The sequence below is a fragment of the Monodon monoceros genome, unplaced genomic scaffold, assembly GCF_005190385.1.
Source record: "Monodon monoceros isolate NGI ecotype Baffin Bay Population unplaced genomic scaffold, NGI_Narwhal_1 Super_Scaffold_10, whole genome shotgun sequence".
Taxonomy (NCBI): Eukaryota; Metazoa; Chordata; class Mammalia; order Artiodactyla; family Monodontidae; genus Monodon; species Monodon monoceros.
Window position 1 is genome coordinate 14,547,162 of NW_021703766.1, and position 21,024 is coordinate 14,568,185.

At 36.5% G+C, this 21,024-nt stretch overlaps 1 protein-coding gene across 2 annotated transcripts in view; it reads right to left on the reverse strand.

Annotated features, from left to right (window-relative positions):
- AP1G1 (adaptor related protein complex 1 subunit gamma 1) overlaps positions 1 to 21,024 on the reverse strand; it is an 80,124-nt gene that overhangs the window by 36,105 nt on the left and 22,995 nt on the right. For both annotated transcript variants that reach the window (XM_029242555.1, XM_029242546.1), the window contains exons 2-4: positions 18,111 to 18,314; positions 5,976 to 6,100; positions 318 to 459 (exon numbers count right to left, since the gene is read on the reverse strand). In XM_029242555.1, coding sequence (XP_029098388.1) covers positions 318 to 459; positions 5,976 to 6,100; positions 18,111 to 18,311 — 468 coding nt within the window. In that variant the 5' untranslated portion in view covers positions 18,312 to 18,314. The remainder of the gene's footprint in view (positions 1 to 317; positions 460 to 5,975; positions 6,101 to 18,110; positions 18,315 to 21,024) is intronic.

Genomic DNA, 21,024 nt, shown 5'->3' on the forward strand with positions numbered 1-21,024 from the left:
CCTTCTTTCTTTTGCAGTGATCTTAATCATAGCACGCAATATGTACACGAAAAAGCAAAAGACAAAAAAAGTGAAAGGCCCCCAAACAAAAAAAAAAAAAAAAAAAAAAAAAAAAAAAAATCACCTCCAAAATTAGTATAAAAAAAGATTTTGATTTATAAACAACTGATTCATATATAATCATTTAAAATACATTTACTGCACAGGGAAAGATAAGTTATATTATCATTTGAGCTTTCAAATATGAATAATCTGCCTTCTCATCTCCATAATACTCCCTAATCCAAACGCATACATTCGGTTTTATGGAAAGTTACCTTTTTTCTTAAGTAAGAGTTGGAGGTTTTCAGGAGTTTCTCTACCTCTCCTGCAAGATCTCTGCACATCTCTGAGGAGCCCATGCAGCCGAGGGTACAAAGTGCTAGCCCCTGTACATATTGCGTGCTATGATTAAGATCACTGCAAAAGAAAGAAGGTGGCAGAAATGAACATGCCCTGCCTGGTGCTCCCCATGAAGAAGCTTCACAATCTAACGAGGTAGCTCTGAACGATTCATGATTTCTCTAATATGGAAAATATTTATTAGGATTATTTTTGCAAAAAGTGTTTATTCTAACTTTATTACAAATTACAACACAAGAAACTGACTGACATTCTGTCCTACATGCTTGCAACCCAATGTTTCCAAATACCAAAGCAACATAAACTGGACAACATGCTATCTGTTGGATGTTAAAAGACAACTCTCTTTAGGAAACTCAGCAAACCACTGAAAGTAAAAACTAGCAATGACAGAATATGAAGCACAACTGTATATTTAAAAGATTTTAATATGCTCTATTACTAACTACAAAAAAACGTAATACAGTAACCAAAACCTTAAAAAAAATCAGAAAACAATCTCTACTGCTAGAGCATTTAAGATGACTTAAACATCACAACAGAAACACTCTATACTATATACTCTATACTTAAACACTGTATACTCTAAATACTATACCGTAAGGTCTCTGATCTTATGATATAGTATTAACCTTGATGTTACATTAATTTTTACACTATTTATTCAAAAGAAGAAAAAATTACTAACTAAAAAGACAGCTAATTAAACCATCATAAACTAAGCTAGATGTTTACAGTGAGGCTCAGTATCTAGTGATACAGATACAAAAAATTCTATTTCTAACAGGCATTGATTACTGTACAAAATTATTTCTAAACCAGCCTGAAGTATACTTTCAGAAAAGCTGAAATATTAAAAGCTTGAACCACTAAACTCATTTATGTATTATAACCAACTCTTACCATTCAGAAGCTGAATTATTGAGTTATGCTACTTCCACCAGCTTTAAGAGCATTTTAAAATCGTTTAGCTCAGTGGTTCTCAAACTGTGATTAAAGAATCTCTGGAAGTCCCCAAGGCTGTTTCAGGGGGTCCACGAGATACAAACTATTTTCACAATACTAACTCATTATTTGTCAGCTTTACTGACACCCGCACTGACAGTGCAAAGGCAATGGTGGGAAAAACTATGCAATGTTAGCACAAATCAGGGCAGAGGCACCAAATAATAGTAGTCACTGAATACACTGCCACACACTTAGAGTGAAAGAAGGGAGGGAGGGAGGGAGTTTCACTTAATACTGCTCATGACAAAGCAGTAAAAATGATTAGTTTTATTATACCTTGACTCTTTTTTTTTTTTTTTTTTTAAGCCACGCCACACGGCTTGCAGGATCTCAGCTCCCTGATCAGGGATTGAACCCGGGCCACTGCAGTGAAAGCCCAGAATCCTAACCACTAGGCCACCAGGGAACTCCCATATACCTTGACTCTTGAGTGCACATTTTTTAACATTCTGCGTGACAAAATGGAAAGTATGCATAAAGTACTTCTGATGCATACTGGAGTAAAGTGGCAATCTCAGAGAAAAGCACTTGTGTATTTCTTTCACTTGCAAGCTAAACTACAAACTAGCTACTTTTAAAATGAACATCATTCTTATTTGAAAAATAACTGACAACTATAATTATTAAGATGTGATTATTTGCCAAACATTTTCTTGAAGAAGAGCCAAGTAACCTTATCACTTCAAGAGCAACAAGTGACAATATTTGTTGCCAATGATAAAATCTAAGCTTTGAAGTGAAAATTAGAATTTTGGAATATTTTTATTGCCACTATGAACCTGACAGTCTATCAATACTTTAAAACTCAGTGAACCAATTTTCTCCAAATGCCTTAAGCATGATGTTTAAAAAGCATGCAAGAGTAAAAAGTTCATTCAAAGTGTAAGACAGACCAATGGGTTTTAATATAACAAAGAACCAAACTTCACTGATATGGTTTCAGACTCCACATTGTAATTAACCCTAAAGAAACTACCACTTATGGAGTTGTGATATACTATCATAGAACATTATCCATAGTTAATCTGAAAGGTTATTAAAGTCCTCTTTCTTTTTTAAACTACATTATCTGTGAAAGGCTAGATCTTCTTCATATACTTAATCAAAACGTAACATAAGAAACTGAATGCAGAAGCAAATATGAGCATCTAGCTTCTAGCTTCCATTAGGTTAGATATTAAAGAGATTTACAAAATTGTAAAATAATGCCATTCTTCTCACTGAAATTGTTCTTGTTCTGAAAAATAGTTTTTCATAAAAAAATTTATTTCTGTTAACATTGTAATGGGTTCATTATTGGTCATTTTATTTTTATTTATTTTGGGGGGTGTAATTTTAAATGAACTAATAAATGGTTTTAGGCTTCCCTGAAGAACAAAGAAAGGAAAGGAAACAGAAGGTAAAGTGTCAATCAGTCAGGTTTGCTATTGTCTACCAATTTGAATATTTAAGGTAAAAATTACTGATAAAGTTTAACTTAACTATGGCTTTACCATTTAGTGTCCTAGTTCCCAAGAGTACTTAGTTGACTCTTCAATCATTTTTCAATGATTAAGAATATTTGCATAATGCAAGCTCTTAAAGTATTATATTTAATTTTTAAAGATTTAATTCCAAGATCATTAATGTCAGAGTTTTTCTAGGCCAATGAACAATGAGGTAAACATTCATCATTAAACAGAAAAACTGTTGGTACATATGATGCCCCATAAGCAAAATGCAAAAAACCTCACAAATAAAAAGACCCATTCATTAACAGATTAAAAAAACACACAGGGGACTTCCCCGTGGTCCAGTGGTAAAGAATCCGCCTTCCAGGGCTTCCCTGGTGGCGCAGTGGTTGAGAGTCCGCCTGCCGATGCAGGGGACATGGGTTCGTGCCCCGGTCCAGGAAGATCCCACACGCACGGAGTGGCTAGGCCCGTGAGCCATGGCCACTGAGCCTGCGCGTCTGGAGTCTGTGCTCCGCTAGGGGAGAGGCGACAACAGTGAGAGGCCCGCGTACCGCAAAAAAAAAAAAAAGAATCCGCCTTCTAATGCAGGGGACGCGGGTTCAATCCCTGGTTGGGGGACTAAGATACCACATGCCACAGGGCAACTAAGCCCATGCACCACAACTGCTGAGCTTGCGTGCCTCAATGAGAGAGCCCACATGCCGCAAACTACACAGCCCAGGCACCCTGGAGCCCATGCACCACAACTAGAGACAGAAAGAGAGAGAAAACCCATAGGCCACAACTAGAGAAGACCACATGCCACAACGAAGATCCCGCACCACAATGAAAGATCCCACGTGCCGCAACTAAGACACGACGCAGCCAAAAAAATAAAGAAAATAAATTTTTTAAAAAAAACTGAATTATCCGAAGCCCTTTAACTGAGCTTAAACTTAAGTGCCAGATCAATTCCCAACTATTATTAGCTCTCTCCTAAATTCACTTGGGGCTTAGCTGGGTCTCATGAAAATTAAACACCAAGATTCCTTATTTGCCTGTATGCCTATTCTTCAGTTTTTATCAAGCTACAAACCTATACTTGAGTTTGGTATTAAGTCTCTAATATGAACTTGCTGCTAGGTAGAACTGCCAAATTATCAACATATGATTGAAGGCTTGAATAATAAGGGCACAGAGCAGGCAAGAACAAAAATTAAAGAAACTTTCAGAGGCCTGTCCAGAATAAATATGTAAAGTCACATTAAACATCTAAAATGTAACCTCCATGACACCAAGGATTCATGTCCATTTTTTTCATTCTCCATCCCCAAAGCTCATAACACCTCCTGGCATACAACAGGTATACAATAAATATTTGTTGAATAAATGAATCAACTTAGTATTTTCATTATAAATATTTATTTCAAGGGCAAAAAGAACAAGATTCTCCCAAGTTAAGTCACAGAGTCAATGTATTTACATGACACACTCTATATTTACAAGCAATCATAATTCTCATTTTGAAATTTTTCATTATTCATTGGGAAATTTTAAATTATAATTTTTACCACAGCAAAATACATGAGTTCAGTGTCTTCAAATTGATCACCTATACCCCCCTGATTCTACTTTCTGTCAAATACAGAAATACTATAAATGAAAAAGAAATCTAAAAAAGGAGATTAAACCAATAGACAAACCAAAACCAAATCAAAACAAACCAAAAAGTACCTTTGATCAATATGGCCATCAGAACTTCCATAACTTTCTTTTTTTTTTCTTAAATTTATTTATTCTATTTATTTTTGGCTGCGTTGGGTCTTTTTTGCTGCGCACGAGCTTTTCCTCTAGTTGGCGGCGAACAGGGGCTACTCTTCATTATGGTGTGTGGGCTTCTCATTGCGGTGGCTTCTCTAGTTGCAGAGCATGGGCTCTAGTCACGGGGGCTTCAGTAGTTGTGGCTCGCGGGCTCTAGAGTGCAAGCTCAGTAGTTGTGGTGCACGGGCCTAGTTGCTCCGCGGCATGTGGGATCTTCCCGGACCAGGGCTCGAACCCATGTTCCCTGCACTGGCAGGCGGACTCTTAGCCGCTGCGCCACCAGGGAAACCCTAAAACTTCCATAACTTTCTAAGAGAAATTTATTATAAGAGAGATACTGAGGGGCCTTCCCTGGTGGCACAGTCGTTGAGAATCCGCCTGCCAGTGCAGGGGACATGGGTTCGAGCCCTGGTCAGGGAAGAGCCCACATGCCGCGGAGCAACTAAGCCCATGCGCCACAACTACTGAGCCTGTGCTCTAGAGCCCGCGAGCCACAACTACAGAGCCTGCGAGCCACAACTACTGAGCCCGCGTGCCTAGAGCCCGTGCTCCACAACAAGAGAAGCCACTGCAATGAGAAGCCCGCCCACCGCAACGAACAGTAGCCCCCCCTCGCTGCAACTAGAGCAAGCCCGCGCGCAGCAACAAACACCCAACACAGCCAAAAATAAATAAATAAACAATAAATAAATTTAAAAAAAAAAAGAGATACTGAGAACTGTTAATTCCCGACTCACAGGTCCTCTAATTTCTCCAGAATGGCAAGCATTAACTTTGTAAGTTAAACACATAACTGGACTAGTAAATCAGTAAAGCACCCATTAGAGAAAAAAGGACTTATACACAAAAATTCACAGGGCTAAATATAATTCCCAGCAACTGAAATCTGGGACTAGACTGCTGACAAACAAGGCCTCTCTTTTTACCTTTAAATGGTATTTATTAAGAATATACACTGGTAATTATTTAATAAACACAGTGTTTCATTACTCATGGTATTCAAAAAAATATATGATAAGAAAGCTCAGATTTACCAATGCTCTTTCTATTCTATGAAAGTCCAAATGCTTATTCATGGCTAAATAGTTGCTATGACTCAAGATGTACAGCAATACCTTCAGTTAAATTATCCCCTACAGAAGCTTTAATCCTTTGCTTAGCCTCTTTACATATAAGCTATAGAACCAAAAGCAGCTCAAATACATTCTAGACAGTAAATATAAAATCAATAAATAGAAGCTTTTTATGTCTTATTATAAAAAAGACCTAAAAGTACAAAGTAGTTATTGGAAGAAAGAAATTAAGACTTACTTCTTGATACAGTTGGTCATGAGAAGATGGACATCTTGTCTTTCATCTAACAGCAGCATTGCCCCTAAATAGCCAATGCGTTTGTCTGTGAATTTTTGAGAGGCGATAAGCTTGAGGCACTCCAACTACAAATAAAAAATAAATAAATAATTTTTAAAACGAAAGAAAAAAGGAAAAGAAAAAAATTAAGAAATTGCTACCATAATCAGGAAAGCAATGTTTTTAACCCAGAGTCAATGGTTAACTAAAGTACATAGTTATAACCTGTATCATCAAACCACCTAAATAAAAGGCAAAGGTTTAAGATCATTCAATATCTTGATCATAATAATCAAGTTCTGGAATAGATCATCTTGTCAAGGTCCTATGGTATCTGCCATCCAAATAATCTGTGAAGTTTACCTTAGATCTACATATTCATACAAACTACTAAAGTGTTGTCATAAAGTTTTAATAAACCTAATTCCTAATTTAATTCCCAGGTTATATTAAACGAGCACCAAGCTCATGTGTGTATTTAATGTCTGGTTCCTATTGTGAATATCAAAAACTCAGTTAACTGGAAACATACCAAGGTGCCAAACAGTGTCCTAAACACCAGGAATGTACAACTGAAGAAGAGATAGACAATAACTAACTTTAACATAATGTGGAAAGTGCTACATTTAGGGCTCGAACCAAGTACTATGGAGAGGTGAGGTTTTAGAAATCAAATACAGAAGTAAACAAACACACACAAGCCAGAGGAAAACCCAGTAATGGAATTAACCTAAAATGTTTTATATGATCTCTTCTTTACATAATTCTTCTTTACACAATCCTCAGAGCTTAAGAGTCCGTGTAGTTATTTACAATAGCCAAGACATGGAAACAAGCCAAGTGCCCATCAACACATGATTGGTTTAAGATGTGGTGTGTGTATGTGTATAAAAATATATATGTATATATACATATAATGGAATATTAGTCATAAAAAAGAATGAAATAGTACCATTTGCAGCAACATGGATGGACCTAGAGATTATCATATTAAGTGAAGTAAGTCAGAGAAAGACGAACGTTATATGATATCACTTATATGTGGAATCTAAAAAATAATACAAATGAATCAACAGAAGCAGACTCAGGAAATAGAAAACTTATGGTTACCAAAGGGGAAAGAGAGAGGGAGAGGGATAAATTAGGAGTAATTAACAGATACAAACTACTACACATATAATAGATAAGGAACAAGGATTTACTGTATAGCACAGGAAACTATATTCAATATCTTGTAATAACTTATAATGGAAAATAATCTGAAAAAATATATATATATATAAAAAACTCAATCACTTTGCTATACGCCTGAGACAATATTGTAAATCAAGAATACTTCAATTAAAAAAAAAAGAGTCCTTGTATTTAAACAGTTTGTCTCTCTACTTAGCCTTTCTTGAACATCACAGTCACTCTGATATACTTGATCATTCCATCTTGACTAACATGGAAGAGGCCAAACATTCCCTCTCGGGCAGTGGTTTACAAAGGGCATACACAAGTTAGGCTCTTCAAGAGGGGTTTTTCAAACTATGCTCCCATTTAGAATCACTGTATTCCAAGGAAAGGGGCTCAGACGCAGACTGGTGTAGACAGGAATGTAAGATCACATGAGACTACTTCCCATACGAATCTGCCTGTAAGTATGAAAGTCAAACTGAGAAATGTAAAAGAGTTTACAAATAAACCTGTTTCGAGCTATCTAAAAACTGCTCTCTCAATGTACCTACAATGATAACACCTAAAGGTTGTGGGATGACTACACCATCATGAGCAAGTCAAAGAAGCCTCAAAGGGAGAATAACCAGGATCCCAAGGAAAACTGAAATGCCTCTGAGATCAACAAAGATTATCTAACAACCCTTCCCTTCCGTCTACACATTCAATTTAAATTTCAAAAACAACTTCTGAAATAGAAGATGTTTATAGTCATTCTTACAGTGTCAGCAGAAAAATTACTGCTGAGGTGAATGAGAAAATCACAAGTTAAAATGTTATTAGAAAAATCTTTCTCTTTTTCAAACTGAAGGTTTTTAAATCTTCCCATTTAATCATTCTATAAATAAATATTTTAGCAGTAGAAGAAAATGTTCTAAGAATCAGGTATCACTGAAATGTTTATCATCCTCACTGAATCATGCTTCAGGCAAACAGCAAGCATTACACAAACTATCCAAATTTTTTTTCTTAAGGTGAACTAATGAGAAGGACACTCAGGCATTAATATTACTTCATATTTTTAAAGGCCAAGTTTTAAGACAGTCACACTAAAAGTCATTGATGACTGGTGAGTACAATTTGTTGCTTTTTGTGACAGCTGTTAAAACTTACCTAATAACTAAATAGCCAAAAGAGAAACTAAAATTAAAGGGACAAATACTAAATTAATTCTTTTCTAATATTTCCTGTTGGTACAGTGACTTTGCTCTAAGAATGAGCTGCTTTTTTTTTTTGAAGGTGACAAATTTGCAGGGAAAATACAAGATTATATACTGGAAATGGCCTCTGAAATACATACTCCAGTGAAGGATTAACTCTGATCACACTTCACACTTACAGTGGCCAGCAAACAGAGCTCAGACTGTACTACGTGTCATCATTAAAAGTGTTATCAAGGTTTTCAAATGTTGAAAAAGAAAATGATTGGAGGAGAATACAATGGGATGTCAGTAAATGTGAGGAGAGGGCATCCACTTTTGAGCAGCAATCACTAAAAACACAACTCAACACTTACATGAGTTACAGAACAGAAAAAAAATAGTAACCAATTAAATTATCTACCCCTTAGACAACAACCTCAACTTCCATCTAGTACTACTGCTCCTCACTTAAAGCTACTTGAAACTGCCACCTGAAACACTGCTAACCCACAAATCTGGCTTTAAATCCACCATAAACAGTCCACCACCAAGGTAACAGAAAACTTTTGCTTTTACCCCAAACTCTGCGAGCAAAAGATAAATGACAAACTTGGAAAAAATATGTGCAACTCATTTCACAGACACGAAATCCTATACAACAGGATTCTACAAACTTATTTTTTAAAAGGCCAACAATGGGGCTTCCCTGGTGGCCCAGTGGTTGAGAGTCCGCCTGCCGATGCAGGGGACACGGGTTCGTGCCCCGGTCCGGGAAGATCCCACATGCTGCAGAGCGGCTGGGCCCGTGAGCCATGGCTGCTGAGCCTGTGCGTCCAGAGCCTGTGCTCCGCAACGGGAGAAGCCACAATAGTGAAAGGCCCGCGTATCGCCAAAAAAAGACCAACAACGAATATAAAAAGTCAAAGAATTTGAACAGACAGTTCAAACTAAGAAATAATTCAAACATACAAAATGAAGTTCAATCTCCTCATAAAACAAATGCAAACCCATCTAGGAAAATTAACTAAAACATCATTGACCTGTACACCTGAAAAGGGTGTGTTATATGATATGCAAAATATGATTCAATGAAGTTATTAAAAAAGAAAAAGAAATGCAAATCAAAACCATATTGAGATACCACTTTTTAACCTATTATATTAGCAAAGATAAAAAACTGTCATAACAGTGCAAGGACATTAGTAATGGCAGTATAAACTGGCACAAGATGCAGTAAGAAAGATTTGGTCTATCTAAATTACAAACACACATACCCTTTGACTCAACAAATCCACTTTTAGGAACTTACAATGCATTTATATTCACACATGAGCAAAATAATGGATATTATTCCATTGTAGTATTACTTTAAACAGTAAGATTGGAAACAAATGTCCATTAATAAGATATCAGTTAAATAGATTCACACATATAACAGAATATTATGCTGTATTTACTACCATGAGCATGTCAATAAAGTTGGAAAAAATAAGTACAAGGAAGCTTATATATTGGTATGGGTTAATCTTCAAGACAGATTAATAAGTGGACAGTGCATACAGTATGTTACAATATATTTTTCGAAGAGGCGAGAATATACATGTCCATTGCCTGGAGATGTATAAAATGTCTCTAGAAGTATAGTCAAGAAATGAATACCACAAGTTGCCTATAAGGAAGGAAACTAAGTGATTGGAAGAGGATAGAAAGCAGAGTTTTCATCATATATCCTTTTGTATCCTTTAAATTTTGCATCGATGAACTGTCATTATTTATTTCAAAGATAAATAATATTGGGCTGGGAGAGAAAAAACTGCAGAATAAAGAGAACTTACATCTAACTTGTAGTTAGAAAAGTTAATACAATAATATTATAATTAAAAAGGAAAAAAACAACTGAAATCATTTGTTCCCCCTCCAAAGTTAAACATATATTCCAAAAAATAGCAAAAAAGCATTTGAGTCTTGGAATCATTTCATGAAAAAGCCTTTGAAAAATTTAAGAAAATCATATGAAAATATAACTCAGTAAATGGAAACTACCTTTTAAAGATAACTTAAATTCATAATGAGCAATTACTGTGCTATTCTATCATACCTGCGATGCCGTAGGAACATGTTAAGAAGTATGCTCCCTTCTTATCTCTATTCCCCACAAGGGCTGTGCTCTTTTCTGCTGACAGTTATTTTGTATTCTTCACCTACTATCAATTTCTTCCTTAACAACCGGTCTTAATATATTGATACTTGCTTATCCACAGCAACCTTCTCCCTCTCCCCCCACCTACATCCCAAAGGGTTGACTGTGGTAACTCTTTGCTACTCACTGATTTTTTTATATTTATTTTCCAAGTGTTTTGAGACACTGTGGTTTTCCTTTAATTTAGAAAGCTCCTGCTGTGTCCAAACCAATGTGCTAGTCATTCTCACTAACACACAGAAGGACACATAAAAGAAAACCAGCATTTGAATATTTATCATAAAATATGATAGATATATACCGTGACAGTCATGCACAAGCTACTGTGAAAACAAAGTAGGAAGGCCACCCAATTCAGGTTAGAAACTAAGAAAACATCTGAGAAAGGTTTCTATCTCTTTATATAACACTTAGTGGAACAGAAAGAAACCAGTTGGGAGCTTTGCCTCTCTTATCCTGGTTCTAGCTAAGAGACCTAAGTGAGTTATTTCAACAATCTGGGCCTAGTTTCCTTATCACTTAGGTAACTGAGCCACATCATGGAAGACAGCGCCCTAACAGCTGTCCTACACTCCATGTCTTCCAAGGCAAATAGTCCCTAATTCTCTCCAGCTGATCCTTGAACTTTTCTCAGAATATTTTCTCAGCTGAAGCATTCCAGAGGGCCATAAGCAACAAGCCTTAAGGGACTGAAGTTATCAGCCTCCTTTAGAACAAATACAGTGCCTTAAAAATCACTAATCAAAATCACCTGGGAGGGTTCTAAGATTTTTTTTTTTTTATATATATATATATATATATGTGTGTGTGTGTGTGTGTGTGTGTCACCCCCAGGATATTCTGATGGAGTAGATTTGAGAGAAAGCCTAACAACTTAATTTTTACATACTTTTTCTAGATGACTCAATGCTCCAATTTTCCTTGAATTTCAAAGCAATTTTTTTTTTTATTTTTTTTATTTTTTGTGGTACGCGGGCCTCTCACTGTTGTGGCCTCTCCCGTTGCAGAGCACAGGCTCCGGACGCGCAGGCCCAGTGGACATGGCTCACGGGCCCAGCCGCTCCGCGGCATGTGGGATCTTCCCGGACCGGGGCACGAACTTGTGTACCCTGCATCGGCAGGCGGACTCTCAACCACTGCGCCACCAGGGAAGTCCCTCAAAGCAATTTTTAATAGGAGAACTTTACCAAGTTTCTGGCCTTGTTACATTTTTCTGAAGCAAGTACAAATATATTGCCTTTTATCAGCATTTAATCTGGTTGCCCTTTAGAAAAAGCTGCACTCATTTTGTTAGCTTTTAGAACAATTTCCCAAAAGGTCAAATGCACATATACATTTGCTTTTAATTTAACATTGAGCTTTATGATGTGAACAATCATCTTGATGAAAAGATGCAATTAAAATATTGTAAACATTAACGGATCTGCAACTGATTGGTTAGGTCTTAGTTACCTGTATTTCATTTTAATGCTCAGAAATAACTTTCCAGTTTATACACATACACACATACACACACACTCACTCACTCACACACACACAATTTTTGAAGAACAAGATTATAACTGCTTTACCACTGTGTAGCTTGGCAACATAAAATCTATATGGACCAGAGCCTGTTTTTTCATTCTTCTGGCATTAACATTCCTATTGTATCCCATTTTTTTTTCTCTTGAGAAAATTTATCATGAAATATTTTACTCAAAAATTTGACCCACCAACGAGCTTTATCAAATCTTAACATTTTACCCTATTTATTTTAATAAATTTAATATTACAAATTCAACTGAATCCCTCTGAATATCCCTCTCTCTATCCCAGGACTGACCAAAACTCAAAACTGCTGTTGATCATTGTCATGTCATGTCCTTAGCTATACATGTAGAGACAACTGTTTCTGAATGTTTTAAACTTTACACAAAGTATCATATTGTATTCCTGCTCTTTTCACTCAACATCTTTTGAGCACTACTCACATCCAGACAAGAAGCTCTAATTCAGTCATATTCATTGCTACAGAGTATCCCATGTATGAATATACAACTTACCTATTCATTTTTTAAAATAAATTTATTTATTTTATTTATTTTATTTTTGGCTGTGTTGGGTCTTCGTTGCTACACGTGGGCTTTCTCTAGTTGTGGCAAGCGGGGGCTACTCTTCATTGCGGTGCGCGGGCTTCTCATTGCCGTGGCTTCTCCTGTTGCGGAGCACAGACTCTAGGCACGTGGGCTTCAGTAGTTGTGTCACACGGGCTCAGTAGTTGTGGCTCACGGGCTCTAGAGCGCAGGCTCAGCAGTTGTGGCACACAGGCTTAGCTGCTCCGTGGCATGTGGGATCTTCCCGGAGCAGTGCTCAAACCCATGTCCCCTGCATTGGCAGGCAGATTCTTAACCACTGCGCCACCAGGGAAGCCCAACTTACCTATTCTTTTTGTGGAGATACAGATTGTTCCCAATGCTTTCCTAACAGAAACAAAACTACAATGAACACTTATAAAACGTCTCTTTTTAAACAGACAAGGAGGCTTGATCAGATTCAGGTTTATCAGTTTTTCTTTTGTTTTGATTTAGCAAATATAATTCACAGGTGGTGGTATGAACTTTCATCAGGAAGCATATAATTATTTCTGGTGGTTGTCTCTCCTGTGACATGAGCAGCACCGACGATCATCAGGAATTGCAAAATGGTAATATCCTAATTCTTCCATTCCTTCTTCATTAGCTGGATTATTCCTCTAAGGAGCAATTTCTCTATGTATACCATTGGATCACCAATAGTTCCTTCAGAAGGAACTTAGCAATAATTCCTTTACAAGGAACTACTGGTAAGGAAAGGCAGGATAAATGTTTGTTTCTTTCATTTATCAGTTTTCAAAATAATGAGTCAGTTCCCTAGTATCCTCCAAAGATGACCAATGAAGTTTTCAAAAAATTTTTTAATTATTATGAACTCACTGATATAAACTTACTTGGTATGTTTAAACTACAATTATTACTTTTCTTAAAAGCTCAAACTTTCTCATTTTGAGGCATGACAGCCTCCTCTTGTGGCTACCATATCCTTTTAAAATGACCTCTGTAGTTTTTCTTGACTTCTGGTGCAGTACAACAGTCCAAGCTTATTTTGTACATTTCCTGCCCCAGATTTGGGATCAGCCATCTTTCTAAGGGCCTGACCCTTTTAGAATAAAAGGGTATTTGGAGACCACAATCTGAGCTTAAGTGTGCTCAAGGCAAGGATGCCTACTATCACCTCTTCTTTTCAATATTGTTCTACATGTACAGTATAATAAGGAAATAAGAAAATGTTTAAGGATGGAAAAGGAAGGGAACTGCCATCATTTGCAGACAGTATTGTTGACCATATGGAAACAATAGAGTCCACAGGGACTCTTAGAACTAAGTAATGTTGCTAGGCAGATAGACAAAAATCAATTGTATTTCTATATACCTACAACATAATTATTAAAAAATTTAAAGAATGCTATTTCCAATAGGAACAAGAGCTCCAAGGAACCTAGCAGTAGGTTTCACCAAAGATGTGTAAGACCTTATGGAGAATACTGTAAAACTTTATAAGAGAACCTAAGGAAGTGAAATGCTATACTATACTATATTGATGGAGAGGAAGACTATTGCAGACAGGTAATTGGGTACAGCAGGCCAGGATGGAACTGGGGAGAAACAGAATGCATGCCCAGCCTGGAAAAGGTCCCTAGCCTACTACTACCATGTGAAAATGTGGATCCAGTGTTGCCAAATCCTCTGACTTTCTCAGAGAAACTAGAAATCCAGATTTCCATGAGAAGTTCTTTGATTTTTATACATAGGCAGCAAACTCAAAACAATTTTAAGTACTGTGCAGGACAAACAAAATACATGTGTGAAGAATTTGGGCCCTGAGTCACCATTTTCTACTCCTGCAATCTACCCACTTCTTCAGATATTCAACTTTATTTCTGGGTTGTGTTTAAGCCAGACTCGTGAAAGGTTACACACCCTACAGGAAATCTATCATTGCTTTTGTTGTAAAAATGTTGAGGATATTGTCTCTTACATTACTAAAAGAGCCCTAAATAAAAGACCCACGAAAGAACATCCCTTTTAGAATTCAGTGCTTTTCCTAAATTTTGTTTGCTGTCCCTTAGGAAATGGTAAAATTGGTAATGTCTGACAGTTTTTTAAGAACAAAACATAAAATGTTTAACATTTATTAATTTAATTAACCTTTAGAATAACCCTATAAAGTAGTATCACGAATATCCCCGTTTTACATATGAGGAAACAAGAAAGGTTAATAGGTTCTTGCTCAAAACCACACAGAGAGCAAAGTAACAAAGCCAATTCACATCGAGGCAGTCTGGTTCCCGCAGCTGCGCTCTTAAATTCTAGTAATAACAACCACATAACTGAATCTTTTTTTTCTTGCCTGAGCTGCCTCCCTAACAGCAACTACACAGGCCTTGTGTTCTGAATTCTTCCTTCTCCTAACTCTTACCTTCTACTATTCTTTTTCCCTTTTAAATAGATGCTGGTAACATAGGCCATCTCAAATCCTTTTTACTGCCAGGCAGGGCTAAAATAATTAACTTAATACAAACAGCTATTTATAGATTTAAACTAAACACAAAGAATGAATAGGTTTTAGAGTTATACAAGGTTGAGTCACTTAAGTCTAAACTCTAAATTTCTAAACACTAAACTCTAAATTTCAGTTTAAACAAGTCACTTAAACTCTAAATTTCAGTTTCCTCATCTGTACTATGAGGATACTATCTACCTCATGGGTTTTATTGTAAAATTTAAATAAGACTCTTAAAATATGGTTATTAGAAATTTTTAAATTATACATCTGGCTCATATTTAATTTCTGTTGTACAGTATCATGTTAGATACTGCAGTGAAAAAGAAACAGGTGAAATTAGCTTTAATAATATATTTTATTCAGCCCAATATATCTAAAATATCATTTCAACATATAATCAGCATATAAATTGTTAGCTATTTTACATCTTTCCTTTGTACTAAGGCTTCTAAATACAGTATGTATTTTACACTTACAGCACATCTTAATTTGTACACTACATATCCATCAGAAATATGTGAACTGTATTTAGATTTCATAAAACTCACAACTGATAAATAGATTCACATACCCAAGTTTTAAAACATATTTAAAAGTTTTCCAATAACTGCATCAAGTACCCACCCAAAATTTATTTTCCTTTAATATTCACCTCAGTGGAACTAGCCACATTTCCAAAGACCAGTGGCTATACAACTAGTGGCTATCATAATGAACAGTGCACATCTAACAAATAAAATGCAATTAAAGGCTGGCTGTTTTTACACATAATTAAATGAAAATGACACTGTGATTCATACATGCAGGAGAGAGAATCTTGATAGGAATCTTTTTATGGGTACATTATAAAGGCAATTCCAATGGGTAGGGTACCAAATTACTGACACGGATAGGCCCGTGACTTATTCAGAGGGAATGTTTGAATTCCCTTATTCCCTTATCCAAACAGAATGAGGGCCTTAAAATTATGATTCCTATTCCCACTCAGAAAAATCTTTATTTTTTTGTATCAAAACTTTCCTTGAGTGTGAACACTCTCCGCCTAAGACTTAAATGTTTTATCTAATTAAGTTCCAAAACACCTAGACAGACCTGAAAAGCAGTTTTATTTAAACATGTTATAAAAATAAATCTTAGAGATATATAGAGAAAGCTCCTTTACAAAATGAAATATCACCAAAGTCTATCCTATGATTTTAAATTCAAGAGTTTGTCTTTAAAGTACACCCTTTGGGGTTTCCCTGGTGGCGCAGTGGTTGAGCGTCTGCCTGCCGACGCAGGGGATACAGGTTCGTGCCCCGGTCTGGGAAGATCCCACATGCCGCGGAGCGGCTGGGCTCGTAAGCCATGGCCGCTGAGCCTGCGCGTCAGGAGCCTGTGCTCTGCAACGGGAGAGGCCACAACAGTGAGAGGCCCACGTACCACAAAAATAAGTAAATAAATAAATAAATAAAGTACACCCTTTGGAGTATATAAATCTACTGTTTCCATGATGTTAACAGCAGTACACTCTGAGTGGAAGGATCAGGAGTCTTCCCTTCACTTGACTATCTAACTTAATGAGTCTACTTAAAATCAACCAAAAAGAATATATGAATATCTACTTGCTTTATACTAATTATGTCACATACTACATGCATAACCACACCTAGATCCATTTCTGATATAGTAAAAGCATATGACATTTATTTATAGAAGACAGCTGTTGTTTTTGACTGCCTAGTATCTGGTCCTTTCCTCTGATATTAACGCCTCAATTTTCCTTTGGGGAATTAATGCTCTCCCACTCTCAACCATGTATTTCTAGAGAGGCTGATCTCATTTCCTGCCCCAAAATGAGCATAAAAGTAACCCAGGTCAGCCTGGTAAGATTCAATCCCATTACTTTTGCTCCGGACACACAGGCTCAGCGGCCATGGCTCACGGGCCCAGCCGCTCCGCGGCATGTGGGGTTCTCCCAGACCGGGGCACGAATCCGTGTCCCCTGCATCGGCAGGCGGACTCTCAACCACTGCGCCACCAGGGAAGCCCAATCCCATTACTTTTTTGTTTTAACCTAAGGGTGAGGGAATTTCCTTCCACTGAAGTTAATGAGCTGAACAGAAGATAAACTGATGACCATCTTTCCTGATAAATATATCAAAACATTAACAACATTATCTTTGAATAATGCAAATATGGGTAGTATTTTTTTCTACTTGTACCAATATTGCACATTGCTTCTTTTAATTTTGCAGTCTTTTCCATAAAAAGACTACTTAGCATATAATTAAATTCTTAAGTGAAATAAAATTTAATAACATTCATAAGAATTAAAAAACAACCCACTATACCCTTCTCTGTGACTCAATCTCCCTTACCACATACAAACGTGGAAAGAAGAAAGCACTTATCACCAAGAATATCATGCCCAGACTGGCTGTATGTGTTTGTATGTGGGAGCAAATCAAGGGGCAGACCTGTACAGTGGTTATAGCTATCAATAAATGAGGTAATTAAGACAAAATCCTTAAATCCTATTACTTGGCAACCACCTAATTTCTTTTACTTAAAAACATCTGTCGGAGTGTTCCTCATAATATCACTGCACTGAGGAAATAAGAAAACATTTAGCAAACTTTTCTTAAATGTATACTCATTATAGTCCAGGCCCTCTGTCAGAACAATCACAATCTACTGGTTAATCCCGGTCAATCTTTAAACTCACTGCCACCATTAAAACATACCCTAATCCACATAATGAGAGATTCCCAATGGAAAGGAATTGATGGCAGTATCATGCCTTCCCAGGTCTGCAGCTTTCTCTCTCAATTCTACCCTCAGTCCACAATAATCAGACTACAAGGACATCAAAAATAGCCTGTCCTCCCCAACAGGAAAGACTAACAATCCCTGACCTATTGACATTAAAATAAGAGTACCCTTGCTAGATGTGGTCTCAGCCCAGCCTACCTGTCCAAAGTGAGCAGGGTAGCCCAGCATGTGCATATATAGTAATTTTGCCACATTCCGACACCGGTATGTATTGTCTTCTTCTCTAAAAGATGACCGAATTGCAGCACATTCTTTCTGGATCATTTCTCGTTCTTCGGCTTGGGTTCGGGCTGTCCGGATGGTCCGGATCAGCTCCCGCAATCTGATGGGGGCTGGCATCCTCTGGATATGGAAAGACATTAAATAAAGACGTTCACATTTTTTACTACCAAAACCATTCACACAACTTCCCACACACATTTCTGATTTTTAAGAATTTAAGACTTGCTGAGTCCAGTAATACAAAGTTCCAGCAAAGCTATTACATACAAACCCCTCAATTCATTAAACCTCTGGAAAGAACACAAATAAAAATGTTAAGTATTAACTAAAGCAAAATAAGACATAAAATACACCAATGACGTAAAGCCTATCACTAATATCAAACTATCTTAGGAACTAACTCAACCCAAATCTTTAGGCAATCCTTAAATTAAGGAAAGGCCTATGCCTAACCTTTAAGAAGACAGATATTTTCTGCTCAACTGTTGTTAAACTCAACAAAGCTCAACAAAGTATCAGAGAAATACTGAATATGATCATAATTAAAGCTCAATTCAACAAAATGAAAGTTTAGGAGAAAAGACCAAATATCAGATTTAAACACCTTTCCAAGAAGCATAATCATCTCAGTATCCTAGGTACTCTTTGAAAATGTGATGAGGAAAAAAATAATAAACTGATCTCAGCATACAAAACTGTCAACTGAAAAAAACGCACAACCTAAGAGCTGAGAACTATGTTTTATTCAGGGCATTACTGATGCCCAGGATACAGCATCTCAGATACCTCTTCCAAAGAAGTAAGGGAGAAGCCAGGATATATAGGAGGTTTTGCTATGGAAAAAAAACATGTAGTTGAACGTCAAAAGATGACTGCTAATCACAAAAACAGACGTCTCAAGGTAATGATTTTAGTGCTTTTCTATGTATGGGAAGATGCAAGAGTCTCGGCTGACTGAAATCATTCCTTTGATATGCATCTTAACTATCTAGGGCCCGTATCCTGTTTTTCTCCATCCCGAATTCCCCTCAAGGTGCACCATGCGGGACAGCTGCAGTGGCTGATGGTTTCACAGCTACAACATCCTTTGTTTACTGAAATGGCAGGTGACAAATTTTTGTCCAAAAGACTACTGGTGTCATATTCTCATGAATATTTTTAAAAGTAATAATAATAACAGAGGACCTATAATAGACAAAACAATTACGAAAAAAAAAACCCCACAGGTGGAGAATTTGCACTACCTAATTTCAAGAAATACTACAAAGCTACAGTAATCCAGACACTGTGGAACTTAATTTAAGGACAGACAGAGAATAATGGAGCAAAACAGTAAGTTTAGGAATAGACCTACACAAATATGTTCAACTGATTTTCAACAAAGGGGCCAAGGTTATTCAATAGGAGGAAGGATAGTCTTTCAACAAATGGTGCTGGCACAACTGGATATCTACATGAGAAGAAAAAAATTAACCCTGGACCCTAACCTCACACAATATACAAAAATTAACTCAAAATGGGACACAGAAGGAAATCTTTGGAAATGTAAGTTTAAGCAATCATTTCATACACAAGCAAAAAAATACAAAAGAAATAATTAATAACTCGCATTTTATAAAAAATTTTAACTTTTACCCTTCAAAAGATGTCATTATAAAAATAAGGCAAGCCACAGAAACAGAAATAATACAATTCCTATCCTACAAAGGACTTGTATTTAGAATATATAGTTCTACAACTCAAAAATAAAACAATCTTACTTAAAAATGGGGAAAAGATTTGAATAGACACTTCTCAAAAGAAGGTATCTGAATGGCTGTAAGCACATGAAAAGATGCTAACATCATCAGTCAGCAGGGAAATGCAAATTAAACTATAAAGAGATATCACTCCACACCATTAGAATGGCTAAAATTGTAGGCAAAAATACAGAACAAATGAACTTTCACAGACTGCTCATGGGAATGTAAAATGGTTCAAATACTTTGGAAAACAGTTTGGCAACTTCATATAACGTTAAATATACACTTGGCATATGATTCAGCAAATCCACTCCGTATTTACCCAAGAGAAATGAAAATATATATTCTCACCAAGACATGTACACAAATGTTCAAAGAAGCTTCATTTATAATTGCCACAAACTGGAAACAACCCAAATGTCCATAAACAGGTGAATCATAATCAGTATACCCCTATAAAAGAATACTTCTCAGAATAAAACAGAACCAATACACAACATACAAGAGTCTCAAAAACATTCTGCTGAGCCAAAGAAACAAGAAAGTACATGTTGTATGATTTCACTTATATGAAACTCTAAGAAAGACAAGTCTCACCTACAGTGATGGCAAAGAGATCAATGATTACCTGAGAGGATAAAGACAGGGACTGGACTGGGATGCAAGGAAACTTTCTGGGGTGATAGAAATGGATATATGCACTTCTTGAAATTCACCAAACTGCATACTTAAAACAGTTGCATTTTATTTTATACATATTATACCTCAAAGTTAAGAAAAATGATAGAATTAGATCATCATTACAATCACCTTCAGTACATACTAGCTGTGGAACCCTAAACCAATGATTTTCAATGTTGTTCTAATCTAATGTACCAGGAGGATGTCCCACTCCAATCAGTTCACTATGGTATCAATCCTCAAGGTAGGGATAGTACATTAGGAATTTAGAAAAGTTCCCTAGGTACTGATATGCTCTGGTATATTGGCCCTCTTAAGATCGTGTGTCCTAAACTATGCAAAACTACCTGTATAAGGCTGTTTTGTTACTTTTTTTTAAAATAAATTTATTTTATTTATTTACTTTT